This window comes from Thamnophis sirtalis, unplaced genomic scaffold (assembly GCF_051295495.1).
Source record: "Thamnophis sirtalis isolate CommonGarterSnake01/CBP01778 unplaced genomic scaffold, rThaSir2_p1.2 scaffold_12, whole genome shotgun sequence".
NCBI classification, from domain to species: domain Eukaryota; kingdom Metazoa; phylum Chordata; class Lepidosauria; order Squamata; family Natricidae; genus Thamnophis; species Thamnophis sirtalis.
Window position 1 is genome coordinate 48,991,685 of NW_028261392.1, and position 23,841 is coordinate 49,015,525.

The 23,841-nt window shown below is 41.0% G+C and overlaps 1 protein-coding gene across 1 annotated transcript in view; it reads left to right on the forward strand.

Annotated features, from left to right (window-relative positions):
- PPEF1 (protein phosphatase with EF-hand domain 1) overlaps positions 1-23,841 on the forward strand; it is a 94,930-nt gene that overhangs the window by 32,945 nt on the left and 38,144 nt on the right. Inside the window, exons 5-9 of the mRNA XM_087726354.1 lie at positions 6,401-6,461; positions 8,337-8,515; positions 10,034-10,148; positions 14,842-14,888; positions 20,592-20,758. Coding sequence (XP_087582480.1) covers positions 6,401-6,461; positions 8,337-8,515; positions 10,034-10,148; positions 14,842-14,888; positions 20,592-20,758 — 569 coding nt within the window. The remainder of the gene's footprint in view (positions 1-6,400; positions 6,462-8,336; positions 8,516-10,033; positions 10,149-14,841; positions 14,889-20,591; positions 20,759-23,841) is intronic.

Genomic DNA, 23,841 nt, shown 5'->3' on the forward strand with positions numbered 1-23,841 from the left:
TCCAGTGTGGGCAGGAACCGGCGCTCTTCTGCTGTGGGTGGGACGTACTCCTGATGGCCTGTGGCTCCGGTGCCTGCAAGGTGGAAGTGTTTGCCCTGCGGGGCAGGCAAAAGCCGAAAGAAAGCGCCCTGCCGCTTCTGTCTGTCATAGAGGTGTCCCACACCCCACAGCTGGGTTGGACATAGCTGCGGGGCGCGGGACACCTCTATTTCGAACATAGCTGTTGTGGGGCGGGCAAAAGCTGCTTTCTTTCTTTTTGCCTCACCAGCCATAAGCTTCACCGCACCTCACTGAGGTCCTGGTACACAGACCTTGTCAGTCTCCCCATTCAGAAACCGTGGAGGATTCCTCAGGACCAAATCTCCCTCAGCCAAGGGGCCGTCAGCCATCCGGATCCCCAGTGGCTGCAGTTAGCCATCTGGCACTTGAGGGGGAGCTCCTGAGGAAGCAGAACATCTCTGACAAGGTCATACACACCATCCAGGAGACCTTCCACCACTAAGATATACGACATGACCTGGGTCACCTTTTCCACCTGGTGTAGGACTAAGGGCATTAAAGACATTTCTGCTACAGTCTCTCAACTTCTGGACTTTCTGCAGGAGGGTCTGGACAAAGGCCTGGCACTTAGCACAGTCGTCAAGTTTCTGCCTTGTCCACCATTCTTGCCAGGGGCTCCTCTCGCCCGCTGAGTCAGCATCCACAGTTCAAGAGCTTCCTGAAGGGCACAGTGAATATCAGCCCTCCGGTGGTTCACCGTTACACATCCTGGAACCTACCATTCGTCCTACGAGCCTTAACGGGTCCTCCGAGCCTATTCGAACGATGTGTCTTCATCATCTGACTCTCAAGACGGCCTTCCTAGTGGCCATTATGTCAGCTCGATGAGTGTCTGAACTGGCGGCTCTTTCCGTCAGGGAGGACATGTGCATTGTACACACTGACAGGGTCATATTGAGACTTGAGCCCACATTTATTCCTAAGGTCAACACTCATTTTCATAGAACTCAGGAAGTAATTCGGTTCCACCACAAAACCGCGGTAGACTAAAGCGCGCTCGACGAAAGCGCGTACGTGACGTCATCACAGCACAACAAAAACATCGCGCTGTGAGCGGTAAATTTAAAATTAACGCGAAAACCTTACCCTAACCCCCCCAAACCTAACCCTAAACCTAACCCTAAACCTAACCCTTAACCTAACGATAAACCTAACGCTAACCCTTAACCTAACCCTAAACCTAACCCTAACACTTAACGTAACCCTAAACCTAACCCTAACCCTTAACCTAACCCTAACCCTAACCCTAAACCTAACCCTTACCTTTATGTGAATCGGCTTGCTTTAATTTTATTTTTATTTTAATTTAATTTATTTTTAATTTTATTTGTCGCACTGCTGATGACGTCACGTACGCACTTTAATCGGGCGCGCTTTAGTGGACCGCGGTTTTGTCGTGCCACGAGTAATTCTACCTAATTTTTGTCCCAAGCCTTCTCACCCTAGGGAATGCAATTGGCATAAACTGGATGTGAGATATGCTGTACGCATTTATATAAGGAGGACTAAGGAGTTCCGATGCTCCGAATCCTTCTTTGTGTCTTTCCATCCTGGGTTGCTAGGCCGCAAAGCGTCTTCTCATACCATTGGCCGTTGGTTGTGCACCTGTATTAAGCTGGCTTACGAGCACCAGGGCAAGACCGCTCCAGGCCGTGTGACCGCGCATTCAACCAGAAGTGCAGCTACTTCAGCAGCATGGGCGACCCAGGCATCCATTATCGACATTTGCAGAGCAACCACATGGGCTTCCCCCACTGCATTTATCAAGAACTACAAAATCGACACCTTTGCCTCAGCTGAAGCCTCCTTCGGAAGAAAAATTCTGCAGAAGGTTACTGAAATTCAGGAGACTTCGGTCTCTGGGACACAATAGCTTGGGTATGTCCCATGCTTGGACTCTCCAAGCAGCATATTGAAGAAAGACCATTGGCTTACCTGAACGATCGTTCTCTGGGCACTGTGAGGAGAGTCTAAACCTGCCCAGGATTTTCTCAAGGGTACAGGACTTTGTCTGTTGTTGACTGTGAATGGGACTCCTGTACGGTTGCTTCTTCGTTTTTAAACTGAAAATAAGGAGGCGAAGGGAGGCGTAGTCAAAGAAAAACTCACTTAGTCCAAGGGCAGATAGACTGTGTTAACCCATGCTTGGACTCTCCTCGCAGCGCCCAGAGAACCACTGTTCAGGTAAGCCAACGGTCTTTCCTCCCCGCTCCCCACAACTGCTTCCTGCTTCCCATTCTGTGGTCCATTTTGCTCCTAGAGTCTAGTCGACTTGCAAATGCTTTTCATGCCGGAAATGAAATGTTTTTGGGGCCATGATCTCACGTGACTTCAGGCACCCATCTGCTTTTGTCATCCGAGATCACAGGCCCCAGAACTTTTCACTCTCAGCATGAAAAACATTTACAAGCCAAACGCATGTTTGAAGGGAAATTGTCCTGCTCTCCTTCCCCTCAAAGGCAAAGAAACCACAGCAGAGAGGAGACAGATCATTGCAAGATAAGTGAGTCCAGAGCGGCAGGATGGGAGGGGGGAAGCATGATGTATCTCAATAGGTCAAGGAGGCCTTGGGTGGCTTGTTCCATCACTAGGACCTTCATGTCCTTCACCACACTGAGATAATTCATGCACTTAACGACCCCTCATTCAATTAGTGAATGAGTGGGTAAAAGCAGAGAGTGGTTGCATTCAAGTTACCCGATTCACTCTTTTTTTTTGGTATATGTTTTATTTGCAGTTTTCCTTTAACAACCAACATATTTTGTGGACAGTGTAATGACTGGGTCAATACATTTTTACACAGTGCTAACAATAATAATGCAATTACATATACACAGTTTTTATCCAACTTCTAACCTTAACATGCTCATTATAATTATAATCTTTTGTGTATCAGTATGTATAATACTTTTTTCCCAATTTGTGCTTATTTTCCCCCCACCTGTTGGGGTTCTTCCAAATTCATCTCTTTATCTTTATAGAGTATTATTCTCTCTTTATAATTCTTTATTGCTTTCTCCAAAAATATATTTCAACATCCAATACATTTCTTCATACAATGTGTTTGTTGAGGCACCAATATTTTAATATTTTAAGTATTATTCAAATTCCATTATATTTCCAATATCTCAGTTTTCTATAAACATTTATTAATAAAATTTAATTAGTCCTAGGATTATATCTCTGAGTCCCCTGAATTTGTAGTCTTTAAAAGCTGTAAATTCCAATATATTTTTGCATACTGTTAATCATAATAATACATTTAAATATGTCTAATCACAATATTCCTAACCTTACTATATTTATGGTTATAGTAAATTATATTATATATCTATATATCAGTGGTGAGTTCCTACCAGTTTGGACCGGTTTGACCAAACCGATAGTAGTTTGGCAGCCTGCGTTGCTGGAACCAACAGTGACCCAGACCTGCCACACCCCCGAACCGGTTCCATGAGCAATGGCAGCGCCATCTTGTTTTTCAATTCTGTGCATATGGAGAACAATTTTAATTGCACTGGCGCATGCGCGTGCAATGCACATCAAGTGCTCACGCAAAGCGCACATATGAATGAATTGGCAGTAGTACCTGCCGGAACCCACCCCTGCTATATATGTGTGTGTTACTATTTCCCAAATGTATACTTTCTATTTGTTTCTATTAGTTTTTAATACAATCACAGTATTACAAGATATTATGTCTCTATCCGTCATCACTCAGCCTTTCTAAAATGTCATCATTTATTGACTTTTTGGTGATTCTTTTATATTTCTCTTGGGATCCTATATTTCTTTCTAATATTTTTACATAGACTGAATAAATAAATAGCCTTACCCCTTATCTCCTTCTGGTGCATCATTTGGACACCCATCCGCAACCCTTTCATTATTTTGGAGAAGTCTTTTTTCCCCTCTGTCCTATTATAAGCTCTTAAGGAATTATCTATTTGATTCTTAATATTTATTATTGTCTTTTCATTGTTTTTGTTTTCTTGTAGCTTATTTTGATTTGTCTCCACCACCACTTCTGATTTCTTATCTATCTTCTGAATATTTTGTTCATCTTTTTCCACCATTTGTTGATGATCTTCTACACTCACTTCTTTATCTTTGTACAATCCCATGATCTCCTTATGATTCTTTGTCATACTTTAATAAAAACCTTTAGCCATCATTAATATTTCTTCATAGAACTTTATTGTCTCCTGCTGAGTCATTTTGTACCAAATTAATATATTAAAAATTACTCAATATATCTCTAATAGTCCAGTGTCCCCATATCTAAAAAAAAACTCCAAAAAAGGTCAATTATTGATAAAATTTATCAATCCCAGAATTATTCCTCCAAATCCCCTAGTTTTCTAGTCCTTAAAAGCTATAAATATATACTTTAAAGTCTTTATAGTTTCCAACTTACACCTTCCCAATTGTCCAAATTTTAGAGTCTTATTTGTCTTTGCTTCTTTTTCTCTCTTCCCCCTTTTCCCCTACCATTCTATTGCTTTTCTTCTTTTGCCTCATAGGATGATCTATTAAATGACGTTAGTCACTCAAATTCAGCTTGGCCCAGCAGGTTTCCTCCAATCCTTCAAACCTACCCTTCAATGAACGGTTAAATAAAGTTTTGGTATTTATAGTTCAGTTGCTTTAAAAATCTTCAAACACCTCAGTCGATATTTCCAAGCCTTCAAATTGCCTACTACGATAACATCAAAGTCAAATAGCCTTCCAGGTGTTGTTTGCTTTCTCACCTTTCATCACTTTCAGTCGAATTTCCCATGTTGCAGTAATCTTCTTCCTCCAGTAGATGGTTACCCTGCTCCCAATTCCAGCATTCAACAGTGTAAAAGTCAAAACAGCTGACTGTCAGCCATTTAAGGGGGTTGAAGATAGAGTTTAGAAAAGCAATTTCTCCCACTGATCACTTTTCACAATGTTGTTTGACTTTTTACATGCTTTCTTGTTTTAAAATATCCTTTAAATATTTCTTTTGCATCTGAGTCTTTAATCTTTAGTCTTTCTCTTTAATTTTTAATCTTTAATCCTTCTCCATAAATCCAATTGCCACTTTCTTACTATTTGGAGATTGTTTTTTAAATTTTTAACTTGGTTAAATCTTTGGGGTAAAAGTTGGAAGTTATTTCACTGCTCTGTCCACGCACCGCTCCAGCACAAGATCTTAGTGTCCCTGTTGTCCCAGCTTGTGAAAGACCAAGATGGCCGCCGTCCCTGCCATCATTCGGGACAGCTTTCTTTGGATCAACGAGGAAATTGCGGTTTCCTCGTGATCGACAAAGCGCCTCTCCTAACTTCATCACCCTTCCAGGGCGGTTTGACCACGTAGAGTTTTTCGGCAAGCATGCCAGCTGCATTTCATGGAGCCCGGCAGAGCTCTGCTATTTTCCAGTCATTCCTGCTGCGACGTCAACCCCTATAATATGATGATTCACTCTTCAGCTCCATTACATTTGTAACTTGAGGATTACCTGTATTTACACATTAGAAATTGGAGAGAATATTCATAGCTCAGGTTGTAGATTTAGGTAGATGTTGCTAGTTTGGTAATGGTCCCCATGATCACTTGATCAAAATTCAGGCACTTGAGAACGGACTTGTATTTATGACACTTGCAGTGTCCTGGGATCACGTGATCACCTTTTGCAACTTCCCGACAAATAAAGTTAATGGGGAAGCCAGATTCACTTAACAACCATGTTATTAACTTAACAATTGCAGTTATTCACTTCACTGTGAGGAAAGGTTGAAAAATGGAGTAAAATTCACTTAACAACTATCTCACTTAGCAACATAAATTGTGTTGTGGTCATAAGTTTAGGACTGTACAGTGTATCCTTGCCATACATCTGAGATGACTGCCTGGGGAAGCTTTTGAAATGGGGCCACGGGCTACAGGAAATTAGGTGGTGGGAGTGCTGTAGTGCAAGGACCAAGAGTTGCTTTCTCCTGATCTAACATCTGTGCAGGAATCAGAAACGGGGAGGAGTGATAGAGAAGTAGAGTAGTTTTTATGCACATAGTAGGAGTTGCCTATATTTACGTCTTTTGAGCTGGAAAAGGTTTTATGCATGCAAGTGATAGCATTAAAACATAGTATGAGGCTTGGGATTTTATGAAGCATTCTAGTGCAGAGATGGGGAACTATGTCCCTTTTATAACTTGTGGACTTCAACTGACCACAGCATGGCTGGCTCAGGAATTCTTGGAGTTGAAGTCCACAAGTCATAAAAGAGACATAGTTCCCCACCTCTGTTTTAGTAAGTGGATAAATGTGCAATAAATGAGATTTTGATTGACAACTAACAGATGTTTTCTTACTCAGCTCTCCAAATTCTTCACGTTTATGCTGGACCATTTTACTCAGACCAATAAGACAGACCCAGGTGAGGATTTTAGAAAAATAAATAATTTTTAATAAAGTGCACTGGCATATATTTTTTTTGAAAATGACAAGTCAACCATGGACAAATCTATAGGTATCATTACTAATTTTTGTCACTATCTTCAGAGCCACTTCAGGATCCACACATGTAAATAAAAACCTTTTTATGTCTTCCAAGAGTAAAAAACTAAGAATTGGATAAAGTGCAGGCGTTCTCCCTATTAAATGGTTAATTGAAGTAGGAATTTATTGTTCATAACCACAGTGGTATAGGAGAAGAGCTAGCATCTTTGCTTTCCTGCTCAATATAGTTTTAATATTACATCAAGAACTCTAGCTCTTATAAAGGGCTCCATTAATCTTGGAATCAATAACAAAAAGAAAATAACAAATATTTTATTTTTTGATTCTTGCTAAAATATTTTCATGATTACCTAATTTTGAATATTGCAAAGTGTGTTCCTAAGAAAATGTTCTTGTGAAAAGTTATATTTGGCAATGTTTGTAATTATGGTTTTACATTTTTTTTCTCTTTAATTATTAATGGATTTTTCTGTGTAAACTGGTTATTATATTTTCATGCAGAAGAGAACAGACTCACTAAAATTTGAACTGCAGCTCCCACCAGTCACAGCTAACAAGGCTAGTAGAGGGATGCTAGAAATTGTGGCTCACTAATATTTATAGTTTTAGGAAGTTTAGTTTGTGAGATTTGTGCAATGTAGCAAAAATAGGTATTCTCTAGTGGAAGAAAAAATACTGATCATAGGAATATTCCTTTTTGTAGTTTCCACAATTGAGGGCTCCCAGGAAAAAAATAGAGGGGGAGCAAAGAAAAATCTGGCTGTGCAATTGTGAGTCTTTGCAAGGTTTCTCAACCTTTGTAACTGTAGTGTATAAGTGGACTTCAACAACCAGAATTCCCAAGCCATTCATGCTTAGAGTTGTAGCCCACATATGTATCTTAAAGTTGCAAAGGTTGAAAAACACTGATATAGAGCTCTAAACATGTTATAAACAAATATTTTTTGGTAATTCTATCTATGAAAAAATATACATAGTTTATAGTTTATTTAATCTATGTTATCATACTACAATTGAAAAAAGTTGTGTTTTACAAGCTAGCATGGAGAGCACTTGCCTATAAAGTCACCAGGAGTCGGACACGATGAAGTGGTTAAAAACAACAAACATAGTTTATTGAAAGCTGCATTAATTATATCTAGCAACTGCTCTTGCAAAACAATAAACTTTTAAAAGACTGAAAAAGAGAACTTTGCAGTTCCATTCTTAAGTGTAGTTTAGCCAGGGGTGGGCTTCAAAAATTTCAGCAACTGACTCTCTGCTGGGTTCCTGGGTGGGTGTGGCCATGGTGGGCATGACCTAGTTGCACTACAAGGGGGTGGGGCTTTTCATCTTCCCCAGGCTCCGGAGGCTTTCCTCGAGCCTCTGGGCCCCGGAGGCTTTCTGAGAAGCCTGTTTCCCCACCTCACCAAGCCTCCGTGTGGGCCCTGCACTTACCTCACATCCAAAATGGGCCGTGTGAAGACTCCTGGGAGGAGAGGGGAGAGGTGGGCGGGACCAGGGATGGCATTTGGAGGTTCTCTGAACCGGCCATAATGTTAGCTATGGGTTTTTCCAAACCCAGGCAAACTTGTAGCAGCCCACCCCTGACTTTAGCCCAACATGCAAAGCAGTACGATACTACAGCTGCAAAAATTCTTAGTTATGATGGCGCCCTTCTTCCTCCCACTCCCATTGTCTGGCTTAGCCTAGAGTCTGCTCAAAGTAGGAGTAAATGCTACATTCAGGCCATTGTCTGTGGACATGATTATTAACCAGATACTTATTAACTGCATTTTCTGCTTTCTTTTAGAAATCAGCTCCCATTTTTTCTCTACTGGTAGTGATTATGCCATATCAATCTCAGATCATGCCATGGCAGAGTATAAAAGAATAATAGAAGTGCCAATTTCTTATCAAGGCCCTCATCTTTGTTTTCCTCTCACTGTCGCTGATACCGAAGTACTTCTTCAGGCTTTCAAACATCAACAGGCAAGTTAAGACCAGTGATTTAATACAGGTAGTCCTAGACTTACAACCACAATGGAGGCCAAGATTTCTGTTGTTGTGCGATATTTGTTAAATGAATTTTGCCCCATTTTATGACTTTTCTTGCCTCAGTTGCTAAGTGAATCCCTGCAGTTGTTAAGTTAATCACCCGGTTGTTAAGTGAATTTGTCTTCCCTATTGACTTTACTAGGCCGAATGTTGCAAAAGGGGATCACATGACTCTGGAACACAGTAGCAGTAATAAATATGAAGCAGTTGCCAAGCATCCAAATTTTGATTCTATGATCATGGGGATGCTGCAAAGGTCATAACTGTGAAAAACGGTCATAAGTAATTTTCTCAGTGGTGGTGTAACTTTGAATGGTCACTACATGAACTGTTGTAAGTTGAGGACTACCTGTAATTTAATGCTTCATTTTGAAATGTATCATGATAATAACAATGAGGAAATGAGGTATCCCTTATGATAGTCTTCAAAGAAATACATCTAGATAGGGTCAAATCAAAGAAGGCTCTAGTACAGAAGCGGAAAACTATGGCCTCTTTATGACTTGTGGACTTCAACTCCCAGAATTCCTGAACCAGCTGGCTCAGGAATTCTAGGAGTTGAAGTCCAGAAGTCATAAAGGAGCCATAGGCCCCACCTATAATGTAGTACATCATAATTTCTGGATATTTTTTTTTGTTCATTTCCTTGGCTCTAAATCCAAATCATGGGCTTTGGATACCTTGACAAATGCACTGAGACTATTTAGCACCATGATGGCGAACCTATGGCACATGTGCCACAGGTGGCACGCAGAGCCATTTGTCAGGGCACAGACAGGCGTTGCCCTGTCAGCTCCACTGTGCATGTGCGTGCTGGCCAGCTGACTTTGCTTTTCTTTTGAGGCCATTTTTCACCCTCCAGAGGCTTCAGGAGGCTTCCCTGAAGGCTCCAGAAGGCAAAAAATGGCTCTACAAGCAAAGAGGAAGTGACTTCCAGTTTGGCCGTAGGGCTGTTTTTTGCCCTCCGGAACTTTCAGGGAAGCCTCCTGAAGACTCTGGAGGGTGAAAAACAGCCCTATGAGCAAACTGAAAGTCCATTCTGAACTTCCAGTTTGTCTGTAGGGCTGGTTTTTCATGCTCCGAAAGCTCCTGAAGCCTCCAGAAGGCCTCGGGGAGGGGCAGGGAGGATGTTTTCGCCCTCTCCAGTCTCCTAGAAAGGCTCTGGAGCCTGGGGAGGGCGAAAAAAGATTCGCCATCACTGATTTAGCACTTCATTTTTTTAAAGGAATGGTGCAATACACTGGTTGTAATCAGTATTGCCCAAGTACAGTTCAGAGATCTTTATTAGAATAGCATTAAAGGTCTTGGCTACTTGTTCTTTGAGCAAGCAAGGCCTCTAAATGTCCTATAAATGTTAAATTTTCTCTCAGACACACAACATTGTTCTCACTCAGCTTTAGTGAATGGATGCTATAACATGCTGTTTTTGTCTTCATATATGATCCTTTGCAGCAGCTACATGCTCGATATGTGCTTCAGCTGTTTCATGAGACCAGGAAAGTCCTTCAACAAATGCCAAACATCACTCATGTCTCAACTTCTTATGCCAAAGAAGTAACCATCTGTGGTAAGCTAGCAAAAAAATTTTAAGTTAAGGATAATATCAGGGTGAGACAGAATCAAAAATATCTCTTGAATTGGGAGGACTGAGCAACATTTTTAGCTGTCACTGCCTTTGAGATGATTGCTCCTTCCTCCTAGTACAAATCCTTCCCAATTTTTCTTTATCATTCCAAAAAAGGATTGGTGACTCAGACTTCAGAACATAATTTAAGTAAATCAAACATTTCCCCCACCTTTTTTGTTAGATTTGAATTTGAATTTGAATTTAATAAAATTTATATGCCGCTCAATCCCGTAGGACTCCGGGCGGCTTACAAATACAAAAAATAAAATCAAAAACTTAAATATAGAGAAAAGAAAAGATAGATTTAAAAACAACACACCATACACTCAGTTCTAGATGGGGCTGGACCGTATCTTGGGGTCAACAGCCCCAGGCCTGCCAGAACAGCCAGGTTTTAGTGGCTTTTCGGAAGGCCAAGAGAGTGGGAAGGGTCCGGATCTCTGCGGGCAGATCATTCCACAGGGCCGGAGCAGCTACAGAGAAAGCCCTCCCCTGAGTGGTCGTCAACCGGCATTGCCCGGTCGACAGCACCCGGAGGAGGCCCAGTCAGTCTGTGAGATCTTATAGGTCGTTGGGAGGTATGTGGCAGGAGGCGGTCCCAAAGATATCTAGGTCCCAAGCCATGTAGGGCTTTAAAGATAATAACTAGCACCTTGAAGCGCGTTCGGAGACCAATGGGAAGCCAGTGCAGCTTGCAGCGGATAGGTGTAACATGGGTGTATCTAGGTACACCTGATATTACTCGCGCGGCCACATTCTGGACCAACTGTAGTCTCCGAACACTCTTCAGGGGCAGCCCCATGTAAAGCGCAATGCAGTAATCAAGCCTAGAGGTGACAAGAGCATGAGTGACCATTTGAAGTGCCTCCTGGTCCAGGTAGGGCCGCAACTGGTGCACCAGGCGAACCTGGGCCCTGAGAGAAACACAAGGTTGAGTGTGTGTCCCGCTGTATGAGTCGGACCCTGAATTACCTGAGTCAAGTCCATGGCTGTCATGGAAGCCATGAATGCCTGTGCCTCATTGGACCGTTCGCCGAGGGATGGCAGGTTGAAGTCCCCCAGTACTATCAGTCTGGGTAATTCAACCGCCAGTCCGGCTACTGACTCCAGGAGTGCAGGCAGGGCTGTTGTAATGCAGCTGGGAGGTAGGTACGTTAGGAACAAGCCCACTTGACCCCCTAGGTCCAGCTCACCAGAAGGGACTCACACCCGACAGTCTCTGGGGCAGGGATCCCACGAGGTACTAATGATTCCCGGATGACAACTGCCACTCCCCCACCCCTTCCTTAGTGTCATGGTTGGTGGAGCACCTGAAACCCTTCTGGGCACATTTCTGAGAGGGGGACTCCTCCCTCATGGCCCAGCCAGGTTTCAGTAATACATGCCAGATCTGCCCCCTCATCTAATATTAAGTCCCGGACGAGGGGAGCTTTATGAATCACAGACCTGGCATTTAGCAGCAGCAACCTGAGACCGGGGCCCTGACATCTCTTGCCACCTGGTCCTTGAGTTGAGTTATCAGGGCCGGAACGAGGGATCGCTGTGACATAGCGAGCCCTCCTTCCCCGGTAATGGCCAGCCCTGAAACTCCCATCATACCTGCTTCTCCCAAACGTAACCGGGATGCTCCAGCCCATCCCAACTTCCGTAGACCCTTCCTCCCCTCCCACGGCCCCCACTCTCCTCGGCAAGCCATTCACCCCATGCACTCTGGGATGAGAGGCGGGTCCGGGCCCCCATCCACTTCTGCTTCTGCACTCAGTGGAGGGGGCTCCAGGCCGCACTCTCGGTCCCCTCATATATACCAAACAGGCATTCCCAACAGGCATACCCCACTATAACACTAAAAACATAAGTATAGTAAAACAGAGCATAAAGTTAAAAATTAATTAAAAGAGTGGGATCATTCACTAACATTCATACAGCAAGCATTCCACATACAAGAACAGTTCGCACAGATCTTAATAGTTGTGCAAATGACTCTAAGAGTTCGAAATGGTTGAAAACCAGCAGTGGTCCACAGGTGGCATACAGGAGAATGTCTCGTCTTCCCCCTCTCCTGTAGGCCTGGAAAGGCCCAAAGTCTGGGGTGGCTGAGGGATGGTCGCTGTGAATACCCCACTCGTCCAAAGTCCAAGGTGCCGTAACAAGATGAATTAAACAGGCGCTATCCAAGATGGTATTCCAGGGGCAGTGGCGGGTGGCAATGATCAAAGCAGCTGGGGCTGAAGCGGCAAGTCCAGGGGCCCTGACATTGCGGTTGGAGGAGGCTAGATATTCAGAAGCCAAGATAGAGGAGAGCCAGATGTCAGGCAGGCGGAGCAGGGGGGGGGGCTCCACAATAGCGATGGTAGGCTGAAGAAGAGACTCACCAGGGAGAAAAGTAGATGTTACTGAATGAGTCAGTGATCCAACCAGGCACATTTTCATGAAAAGAGCTGCTTTTCCATCTGTAAAATTTTCTTTTGTGTGGTAAATAATTAATGTCAACTCTAACCTTCTCCAAGAAATGGTTCTTATTACCAATTTGAGGGTACCAAATCTGACCTGCAAAATTCCAGACAAACACTAGATGGCACCAAAGAATTAGTTATCTGCCCCCTAAAGATTCTTCAGATTTTTGCCACCCAGATCTGATTATCCTGTTATAACAGAAGGAATGCCTATTGAGAAATGTTTTTTCTGGAGCTGTTAAAATGATGAAAATATACAAAATAGTAGGAATTCTAATTTATAAACTATATTGGGTCTAAATAGCATTCTTTAGTGGCCGCAGGCCATGGTATCTTCCCATTATTGTACATATTATTATATCAGTAAATATATAAACATAATTCAAGAGTTTCCTAATCATAACTCCTTGCTTACATTGATATAACCACATGACACAATGTGATTACAGTGGTATAAGTACATAGCATTACTGTAGCACACAAATCAATCAAAGCCCTCCAAAATAACTTAAGTAAACCATAAGAGCAAAAGTCTCAAATAGAAAAAACAGGGCTGATCTACAATATACAGTGCAACATACAGTGTAAGCACTGTAACAGCCATTATGTAGGACAGACAGGCACAAGACTAGCAGAGTACACCAGTAGTGGGATTAAAACGTTTTTACTACTGGTACTGTGGGCATGGCTTGGTGGGTGTGGTGTGGCTTGGTGGACGTGGCTTGGTGGGCGTGGCAGGGGAAGGATACTGTAAAATCTCCATTCCCTCCCCATTCCAGGGGAAGGTTACTGCAAAATCCTCATTTCCTCCTGATCAGCTGGAACTCCAGAGGCAGAGAATAGATGGGGGCGGGGCCAGTCAGAGGTGGTATTTACCAGTTCTCCGAATTACTCAAAATTTCTCCGTCCAATGCTCCAGAACTGGTCAGAACCTGCTGAGAACCACCTCTGGAGTACACCTTTAAACAACTAGCAGTCAAAAGACACAATTAAAATTTCTTAATCTCACAACCCACAAACAGACTCAACCACAATTAAATGGTAAATTGTGATCATCCTAGACTAGCTAAACCCAAAAATGCTAGGGAATTCATAGCTTTTAGACAAATCAGCTATCAATAGACACATAGAAATAAATCAAATTTACACAGCATTTAAATGAGACAATTAAAAAACTAAGAAGGAAACAAAAATACTAAACACATCATCTCCAGGAGCTAACAACCAGATAAGCAGGGAATAATACCAGGCAAACAATCTAGCAGAAAACAATACTCTAAACTCTACACTACATGAATATTTCAATGCCAACTCAGAGAGCTAAAAAGGTTTTGTTGGAAGTAGGATATATCATGTTTATTTCTAATCAGAAATTTGGCTTGACTTTCAATAGAAATGATGTTCATCTGTCGTTATTCAGATTTTTGCCATGGAAACTATTATTTGCCTGAAGAGCAGGTCATAATCGCTTTCAGATATTCTTATAGTTGTGCAAATGAGGACACCGGTTAGAGGAAGTACATATGAATTAGCAAGGACAGGCTTGCTTGCAAGGACAATTGTAATTTCATCCTATTTAAGAGGCTCAAATTTTGAGGAAATATAACAGTATTTCCTTATGCACAGCAATAACTGACTGTAACTCATTGAATTATATAAAATATAAATACAGTAGAAGCTTCCTTATTTGGCTTTATATTGAGCGGATTAAAAACTGATTTAAAACAATCATATTGCATGAGTACAATGAATTCAATCTGCTAGCTGCTCCTGTGATTGGGAGATACAGTGCTGAGTCTGAGAATTATAACAAAATAATTATTATTCTTTGCAGCTGCTGAACCTCCTCAAGCAGACCCAGGGAGTACTATCACTCTCTTATTGAAGCTCAAGCCAAATTTCTGATTAGAAATAAAAGAGATATATCCTACTTCCAGCAAATCCTTTTTAGCTCTCTGAGTTGGCATTGAAATATTCATGTAGTGTAGAGTTTCTTTATGTTGGTTCTTTCCCTTTTGGTTTCCAATGCAAAACCTATTAAAGTACACTTGAGTGCCTACATTTTCTCTTTCACATATTTCTTAAATATTGGAGACTTTTAATTTCTAATTCTGGCTGCTGATAAGTTTCATTTGAAAGCTTTATACATATATGCAGCACTAAAACTATTTTCTTTCTAGGTGATTTACATGGAAAATTAGATGATCTTTTGCTGATATTCTACAAAGTAAGTAATTAAAATGTGAGTTTTTAAGATAGTGCTTAGCTCAAATCACCTATATCCAGATGATCAGCACTTTATGCTATCAGTTATTAAGATTTGAGCATCTTTCCACTGGTACTCTGTTAACTATAATTGGAGGCTGATTGACAGTACTACTAAAGGATATTGGAAGATATGAAAGCTAAAAATAAGGACTCTGGGATTCTTTACAAAGTGTAAACGGAAGTTGAAATAGCTTAGATGAGTTTTCTCCTTGAAAAGAAAAGCAGTTTGAAGCTTGGATGTTATGAAGCATTTTCTTCAATTAAGTAAATATTTGAACATGCTTTTTTTTTGAGAGAGACATACCATAGTATAAATGCACTCCCCCCCCACAAAGTGAGTGGAAAATGTCTGTGCATCTTATAGAATGAATGTTGCCCACCCGCTGGCTCCCACTCTTCGACCTCTGCCTTCCAGCAATTTGCCTCTGGCAGCAAACAGCCTGGTCATCCTCAGCACAGCCTGATTTAGCACAAGCAGCTGATTGGTGGTTGGATCAGCCTCCCGGAATACTGTCAGTCAGCTGTTCCAGTGGGGATCGCCACCACCGCCATGCATCACCACTTCCACCTATCGCCACCTCCAGGCTCCCCACTTTTGGCCTTCGCACATCCCATTCCAGGCAGTGGGGATAGGTGGTGGCAGCAATGGAATGAGCCAAAAACAGTATGTGCGGAGGCCAGAAATGGGGCGCATGGAGGCGGCAGTGGCAATGGGTGGCAGTGGCAATGGGCAGCGGCGATCCCTGTAACCTGGAACAGCTGGTTGGTGGTATTCTGGGAGGCCGATCCAACCGCCAATCAGGTGCTCATTCTAAATCAGGCTGTGCTGAAGCTGACCAGGCTGTTTGCTGCAAGGAGGCAAATTGCTGGGCGGCAGAGGCAAAAGCAGATTTTTTTTCTTGTTTTCCTCCCCAAAATCTAGGTACGTCTTATAGTCTGGAGTGTCATTGTCCGAAAAATACGGTAAATATATAAAGTTATTTATATATTTATTGTTGGATGGATTCGTAGAAACTGTGTCCAGGGCCTTTTGCTTAGCTTTGGGTAATGTGCTAGTTGAAGCCCTACCTGGACCTCAAAAATCTTTGTGCAATGGTCTGTAAGAATGTCCTTGAGAAAAAGGAGGAAAAGCCACAGATTAGACACCAGTCAGATAAGAGGCGCCTTAGCTTGCAGAAGCGACATCAACAAAGGCATCATCCCTACTTTACAAATTAACAGAGTTGGAAGGGACCTTGTAGGTCAAACAAGAGACCATACACCATTTCTGACAAATGTGTTGTGGTCCACCACCAGCTTGTGGAGTTGGTAGCAGAGTCGGACAGTGAGGAGGTGGGGGAGGAACATGGGACAGTCCTGGAGTTTGGGGAAGGCTCGTATGAGGGTTCTGCCAGAGGCAGAGTGGGGGGCCAGGGCCATCTGGTAGTTATGTGCTGCCTCCGTAGCCTTGTTTATCAATACATGTTTGCCAATCACCTGGGCCCATTCTAGATAGGGCTTCTTTAGCAGATTGTACCATTCTTTCTGCTTCACCATTGCTGGCCAGGTGGGAAGGGGTGACCAGGGCATGTCTGATAAATTGTAAATTGAGGCCCATTGTCAGAAACCAGGGCATCGGGCAGGCCATGCATGGAGAAAAGTCTCTGTAGCCCCTTGATGACCGCCTCTGCCATGGTGGTAGTCATGAGGACTATCTCTAACCATTTCGAGTAGGCATCCACAACTATGAGGAAAGTTTGCCCATGCACGGGGCCTGTAAAATCAATGTGCATTCTGGACCAGGGTGCCTTAGGCCTTTCCCATTCGTGCACAGGCGCCTCTGGCAGAAGCAGCAGAAGAGTACAAGAAACAAGCTGATAAGCACCACTTGCTCCAACCCCACTTCCATGTGGGGGATAAAGTTTTCTTGTCTACCAAATACATAAAGTTAAGAATGCTTAGCAATAAATTAAGGCCCAAATTTTTAGGTCCCAATGGTGAAAATAATTAACTCAGTTACAGTTCAGCTCAGTCTACCAAGAATTCTAGGGAAAATTCATCCCATATTTCATTGTAGCTTGCTGAAACCTATGATTGGATTCAACCTAAGACTGTTGACCCAGCTGCCCCCCCCTCCAGTAGTGATACAAGGAGAAACACACTATAAAGTGAAGAAAATTTTAGATTCTAGATTATATAGAGGTCAATTACAGTATTTAATGCATTGGAAAGGGTACCCTTTGTCTGAAGTTACATGGGTGGAAAGTTGGAATGTAAAAGCCGATAAGTTAGTGAAACAATTCCATGATAAATTTCCCGATAAGCCAAAGGGCCCCCCTGATGGGGGGAAAGGTGGTTAGTTATTCTAACCTCCACATTATTCTCTTTTCAGGATACACTTTTCTTCTGAGGAGAGGCCGTCTGCCAGGCCTGCAGCCATCTTTTCTTTTGGGTCTTTGGCGTGCCACAATTTCTATTATTCTGCTATGCATTTTCTATTGTGGGAAATGGGAGGGGGGATTGTAAGGAGTCACATACTATGAAGCCACAACAAAATTCTTTATAGAAAGCCAAGGTGATCTTTTGTTTCTGCACCTCTGCACTTGACCGGAATTGGATGGGTGGAACTGCTAGCATGGCAGTGGGAGATTGGATCATGTGATGGACTTGTGCGTGTGGGGGCAAGATTTCAACTGGGTGGGGAAAACCGGGAAGCTTTCAGATTCGGGATTTCCCAGATGTGCCAACATGGCTCTCTTAATAAATTGGAACTTTGAGCAATACTTTGCTTTGGATTCTGATTTATTTTTGGATGCTATCTGGAACCCTGATACTTGGACTTTGGTGTTTTAGACGCCACTTCATCCTTCTCCCTCCATGGAATTTCCCAAATGCCAATTAGCAAACTAATTTCAGCTCCGGGACACCTTTTAATGTCCAAATTCAAATGTTTCTTTTACCTGTGAGTTGGCCAATCACTCACCCGGTTCCAACACTCCGTTCCAACACCGCTCCTGCACAAAAACGTAGTCCGGTTGCCCCAGCTTCAGAGCGGTGATTCTTTGCCAGCAGCCTCCACTGTAGGTTTATGTCCCTCACTCTGCAGATTATTCCATCAAGCAGCAACTCGTCCAAGTCTCTGAACTCGCAGTACGCTGCGGCCTTACGATGGTCTCCCCTTCTTTTTGGTTGTGCAAATTGAATTTGTGCCGGCACACAAATTCAGACTGTTTTGGTGCGTAGTGTATCCTGAGAGTGTTCTGTAGTATGGACCAGGTGACCCTCTGGACCAGGGTTGGCTTGGACAGTGCCTTTGCAGTGTCAAAAACCTCAGGCCCACAGTAACTCAGGAAGAGAGCCCTTTTCCTGTTGTCTGATAGGCCAAGAAGGTCATTGGCGTCCATGAAGCACTCGAACCTGATCAAGTAGGAATCCCAATGCTCCGTGGCTGGATCGTAGAGAGCTGGTGGGGCGTGTGTAGTCATTTTGACGAGCCGAGGCAAACTTTGAATTTGTCACTCAAAATGGCCACTTGGCACTTGACGTTAATCACTCTGACTGGGAATATGCTGGATCCTGTTGTCAGCTCTTTTTGCCTAGTTGTCTTCTGATCTCATCCTCATCGCCAGTGTTAGATAGGGTGAAAGGATGAGACAGGACTCAGACTTCAGTCACAACAACAGCTCTTTATTTGGAAAACTATGTACAGATCCAGTGCTGGCCCTTTTATAGCGAGCTGTCAGATGGCTCAGCCAATCAGCTTCCCATTTTCCCATTGGAATGGAGAACCTTGGTGGAGCCTATTGCTCCAATCTTAATATCTAATAACTGTACTTTTATGTTTTTATTTTTTTAAAACAATAATAAACAAACAAAACACATAACATAAAAATATCTTCAATTCCGTACAGTGTGTCAATTGGTTACAAGGTTTTTGTGCATCCTTTCCGTAGTCATCCCTTAAATTTTATATAAAGTCACATATTGTCAATCAAGTATATTTGTATACATTATTATTATAATACTTCATTTGTTTGACTGTCACTATTATTTCTTCATTTTAAACAAGGTATTCTAAATATGGGTTCATTTATATTATAATAATTTGTTACATCATCTTCAACATATCCAATAATAAGTATTTTTTTTAATATCCTATTTTAAATCATTCTCTTATTTTGGTGCTGGTAACATTCTCTAATAAATTTTCATTTCCATATTATTATTTTAATCTAACCACTAATTAAACAGATCCCATGTCCTATAAAATTGTTTATCTTCTTGTTGTCTAATTTCATATGTCAACTTACTCATTTTCGCACATTCCATTGCTCATATCATCAATCTAATATATATGCATACAATTATTATGATTATTAAACATTCATTGAATATAGCTATTATTACATCCTTTTTGTGTGAAGCATACTAAATGTAAAGTAAATTTATATTATGACATTTCATTACATCATCTTGGACTCATCCAATGGTATTACATCTTTATATTCTATTCTATATAGAATTGTTTATCTTTTATATTAAAAAAAGGCTTTTCCACATCACCTCCGTGGTCCTCATTTACAGCTTATATAAAATTCCATATATCAATCTAGTATACATAAATGCATTATTATCATTATTAATCATTTATTTGATTATAACTATTATTATTTGTGTTATACATAATACTCAAACTAAGTTTAGCTTAATTTTATTGTGACGTTTCATTTCATCATCCTGTATCCTTCCACTAGTAGTGCAATCCAATATCTCTTGCCATTTGTAGAATCTGTATTCTAAATGTTTTCTTGATAAGTCTTATGTGAACTTCTCTTGGCAACTTGTTGTTCATTGTATATTTTGTAGAGACTCAAGACCCTCCATCTGTTCCTTTCATCAGCTGGGCTTTGGTTATCACTGGTGCTTCTGCCAAAAATACTCTCATTGTTTCTGCCAAGTTTTCTCCCCTTTCTTCATCTATGTTTTGAAGCATGAGATAGAGTTCCAGTTTGTCTATCTCTCCTTTTAGTGTTCCACATGGGAGAAGGCGGAGCTGACATTGCTACAACACAACATGCAATCTTGGAGTTCCAGGATTGCTGTTGATATATCTGTTGCTGGATAGTCCTTTTGAACCTAAACAGTCTCGAAGAGACGGTGATAGAGTTGAGTTGAGTTGAGTTGAGTTTATTATATTTCTATGCCGCCCTATTCCCTGGAGGGACTCAGGGCAGCTCACAACCAAGTCAAGGGGGGGGGGGTACAAATAAGAAAAAAGAACACAAACAAAAACAATACCACAATTTAAAACACTCAACAACCATATCATTCGAGGGGGGGCAAAAACTCATTAGCCCCAGGCCTGTCGGAACAGCCAGGTTTTAAGGGCTTTGCGGAAGGCCTGGAGGATGGTGAGGGTCCGAATCTCCACGGGGAGCTCGTGTAAAAAAAAAAATTGAATGATCCATTATTATTGACATAGAATCTCAAATGTTAGATAAGGTTATAATGCCTTCATGATTAATGGCCTCATATAGCACTTCCTGCTAATATGACCTGTGGCAAAATTGGAAAAGTGTTGCTATGAAAGAATATTATACAGTATTCCTTTAATGTTGCACAGATAATCTTATAATATTACATTACAATGTTAACTACTCTGCTGTTTTCTTTTCTTTTGCAGAATGGCCTTCCTTCAGAAGAAAACCCTTATGTTTTTAATGGTGATTTTGTTGACAGAGGGAAGAATTCCATGGAAATACTTATAATCCTGTTTGCATTTCTCCTTGTTTATCCTAACCATTTACATCTAAACAGAGGAAATCATGAGGACCACCTGATGAATCTTAGGTATGGCCATTTTTATTCTTTTTTAATTAAAGTTTTTATTTTTTAAACAAATATAAACAAACACATAACATAAACACATCTTCCATTCCATACAGTGTGTCAATTGGTTACAAGGTTTTTGTTCATCCTTTCCATAGTCATCCCTTAAATTTTATATAAAGTCACATATTGTCAATCAAGTATATTTGTATACATTATTATATTGTTAGGTAAGCTCCCCATTGGGAGAGCGAGTACGTTCAGAGAAGCGTTGTGAGAGTTGTGTTGGAGAACACACAAACCAGCATACAGAGACAGTGCAGTTTAAATAGGCTTTTACTTTCATGGAAATAGAGGTATCAGAGTCCATCAAACAGTCCAAGTCATACACGGATAAGACAGTCAGTCATCAATGTCTTTCAGTTAATGAATAATCCAAATAACAAAGTCCAGTATCATACAAAGAGTCCGGTACTCAAAGTTTGCTAGCAGTTGCAAAACTTACAATAGCTCATGGCACTTTCTAACAGCCAGCTTCCAAAACACTCAGATCAGATCAGCCCAGCATCTAACAAACAGAGAGCTAACAGTCATTCTGGCTCCCTCTTATGGCCGATTGAGGAAAAACAGCAACCAATCACATTTTACAGCATGATTTAAAGAAACAGGTACAGCATTGCTATATGATTTACATATTGCCAACCCAACCGTTAGATTATATTCCTAACATATATTATAATAGTTTCTCTAATATCATATGTCAGCTTACGCATTTCAGCACATTCCATTGCTCATATCATCAATCTAATATATATGTATACAATTGTGATTATTAAACATTCATTGAATATAGCTATTATTACATACTAAATTTAAAGTAAATTTATATTATGGCATTTCATTACATCATCCTGGACTCATCCAATGATATTACATCTTTATATTCTATTCTATATAAAATTGTTTATCTTTTATTAGAAAAAAGCTTTTCCACATTATATCAATGGTCTTCACTTATAGCTTATATAAAATTCCATATTGTCAATCTAGTATATATAAATGCATTATTATCATTATTAATCATTTATTTGATTATAACTTTATTATTTGTCTTATACATAATACTCAAAGTTTAACTGTTTAGCTTAATTTTATTGTGACGTTTCTTTTAATCATCCTGTATCCTTCCAGTAGTAGTGCAATCCAATATCTCTTGCCATTTGTAGAATCTGTATTCTAAATGTTTTCTTGATAAGTCTTATGTGAACTTTTCTTGGCAATTTGTTGTTCTTTGTATATTTTGTAGAGACTCGAGACTTTCCATCTGTTCCTTTCATCAGCTGGGCTTTGGTTATCACTGGTGCTTCTGCCAAAAATACTCTCATTGTTTTTGCCAAGTTTTCTCCCCTTTCTTCATCTATGTTTTGAAGCATGAGATAGAGTTCCAGTTCTTCTACCTCTCCTTTAGTGTTCCACATGTATCATTTACTCTTCTCTCGATTTACTGTCAGCATCAACAATTTTCTTGTCACTTTCTTCATGTTTTTCTGCAATTTTTTGAACTCTGTCTTCAAGTTTCATCATTGTTTCATCAATATTCTCAGCTCTTCCCTCCATTCCTTGTTCTTTGTTCTATAAACTCCAGATTCTTTTCTATTCTTTCTGTGCTTATTAGGATTTTTAAAATTTCTAATCTGATTCTTTGTAATGTTAATTCCTCTTTTTCTTCATGTTGCGCCATCTTTCCAAGTTGTAAACACTGCTACTAGGACATCCAAGACTTTTTGCTAGGTTTCAAATAAATTCAGTGTAATCTTTCAAGTCAGGGCTTTCTCTTTACTCCAACAGAATACCTGTATAAACAAGACGTGTTTTCTTTCTGTCCCTTTCAGTAAGCAAAGCCAATGGCCTTGAGATAACAGATGTAACCAAGCCTCCAGCCTCTAGATGGCAGTGTTACTTCTTTTTTCTCTACTTTTAGCTCCCTCTTTAAGGTCCGAGTTTAAGAATAGAAAAAAAAAACGTTTAAAAGTTCCGATTCAGCTGAGCATTTAGAGGAAAGAGATTCTTAGTCCACAAATACAAATAATGGAAAAAAAATAGAAGAAGAAGGAGAAAAAGGACCAATCCAATTTAAAAGTAAGAGGCATTTGTAAAAATTCCATCCATAGAAAAGAAACGAAATTAAAGAAAAAAAAGATAACACAATAGTTTTTATTCAAGCTAATCCGCCGCTTGCTCTCTTCTATCTTCAATTTTAGTTTTACTCTAATTCTTTTTGGGTGTTCTCTAATTATAAAATTTATCTCACCAATTTCGACATACTCTCTCTCCTGGTCTGCTTCCATTACAGGGGGGCTGTCTCAACCTTATGCAGCTTTGGCTGCTTCTCTTGAAGCCAAAAAAAAAAAAAAAAAAGCTTCTCCTGGATCGATCAGGGGCTTTGCGATGCCCTGAGATCAGCAGGACGTACTATTCTCTATCACCATCTCTACGGGAAGATTTAGGTCCAAAAAGGACCATCCAGCAACAGAGATTTCAACAGCAATCCTGAAGCTCCAAGATTGCATGTTGTGTTGTAGCGACATCAGCTCTGGAAATCCGACCATTTTTATTCTTTCTCCAGCCTGAGCCCTTAAGTATATTTTCTTTCTGAAAGGTTAACATTGTTTTTGACCTAACCCTGATTTTCTTATTCTGTTGGTATTTGAAACTGTATTTTCTTATACTTTCCTCATGCATTATTTTAGACTGGGGTGGGGATACATATGCAACTCTCAGAATTCCTGAGTAAGCAAGGGCCATCATTCCCCATATGGTCTATTTAAATCATAGACCACACATAGACCATGCCTATACATCAGTCAGGGGTGGGTTCCATATTCTTTTACTGTCAGTTCGCTCAGGGATGCGCTTTGGGTGTGTATGCACTTTGGGCGCATGCATACTTTATGCGCATTATGTGCGCATGCACAGTAGTGAAAAATTGCTTCTGTGCATGCGCAGAAGCAAAAAACAAGATGGTGGTGCCTACAGCGCCACTGATAGAACTGGTTTGGGGGCAAGGGTGGCTGAGTTACTACCTACTTGGCTGAACCAGACCT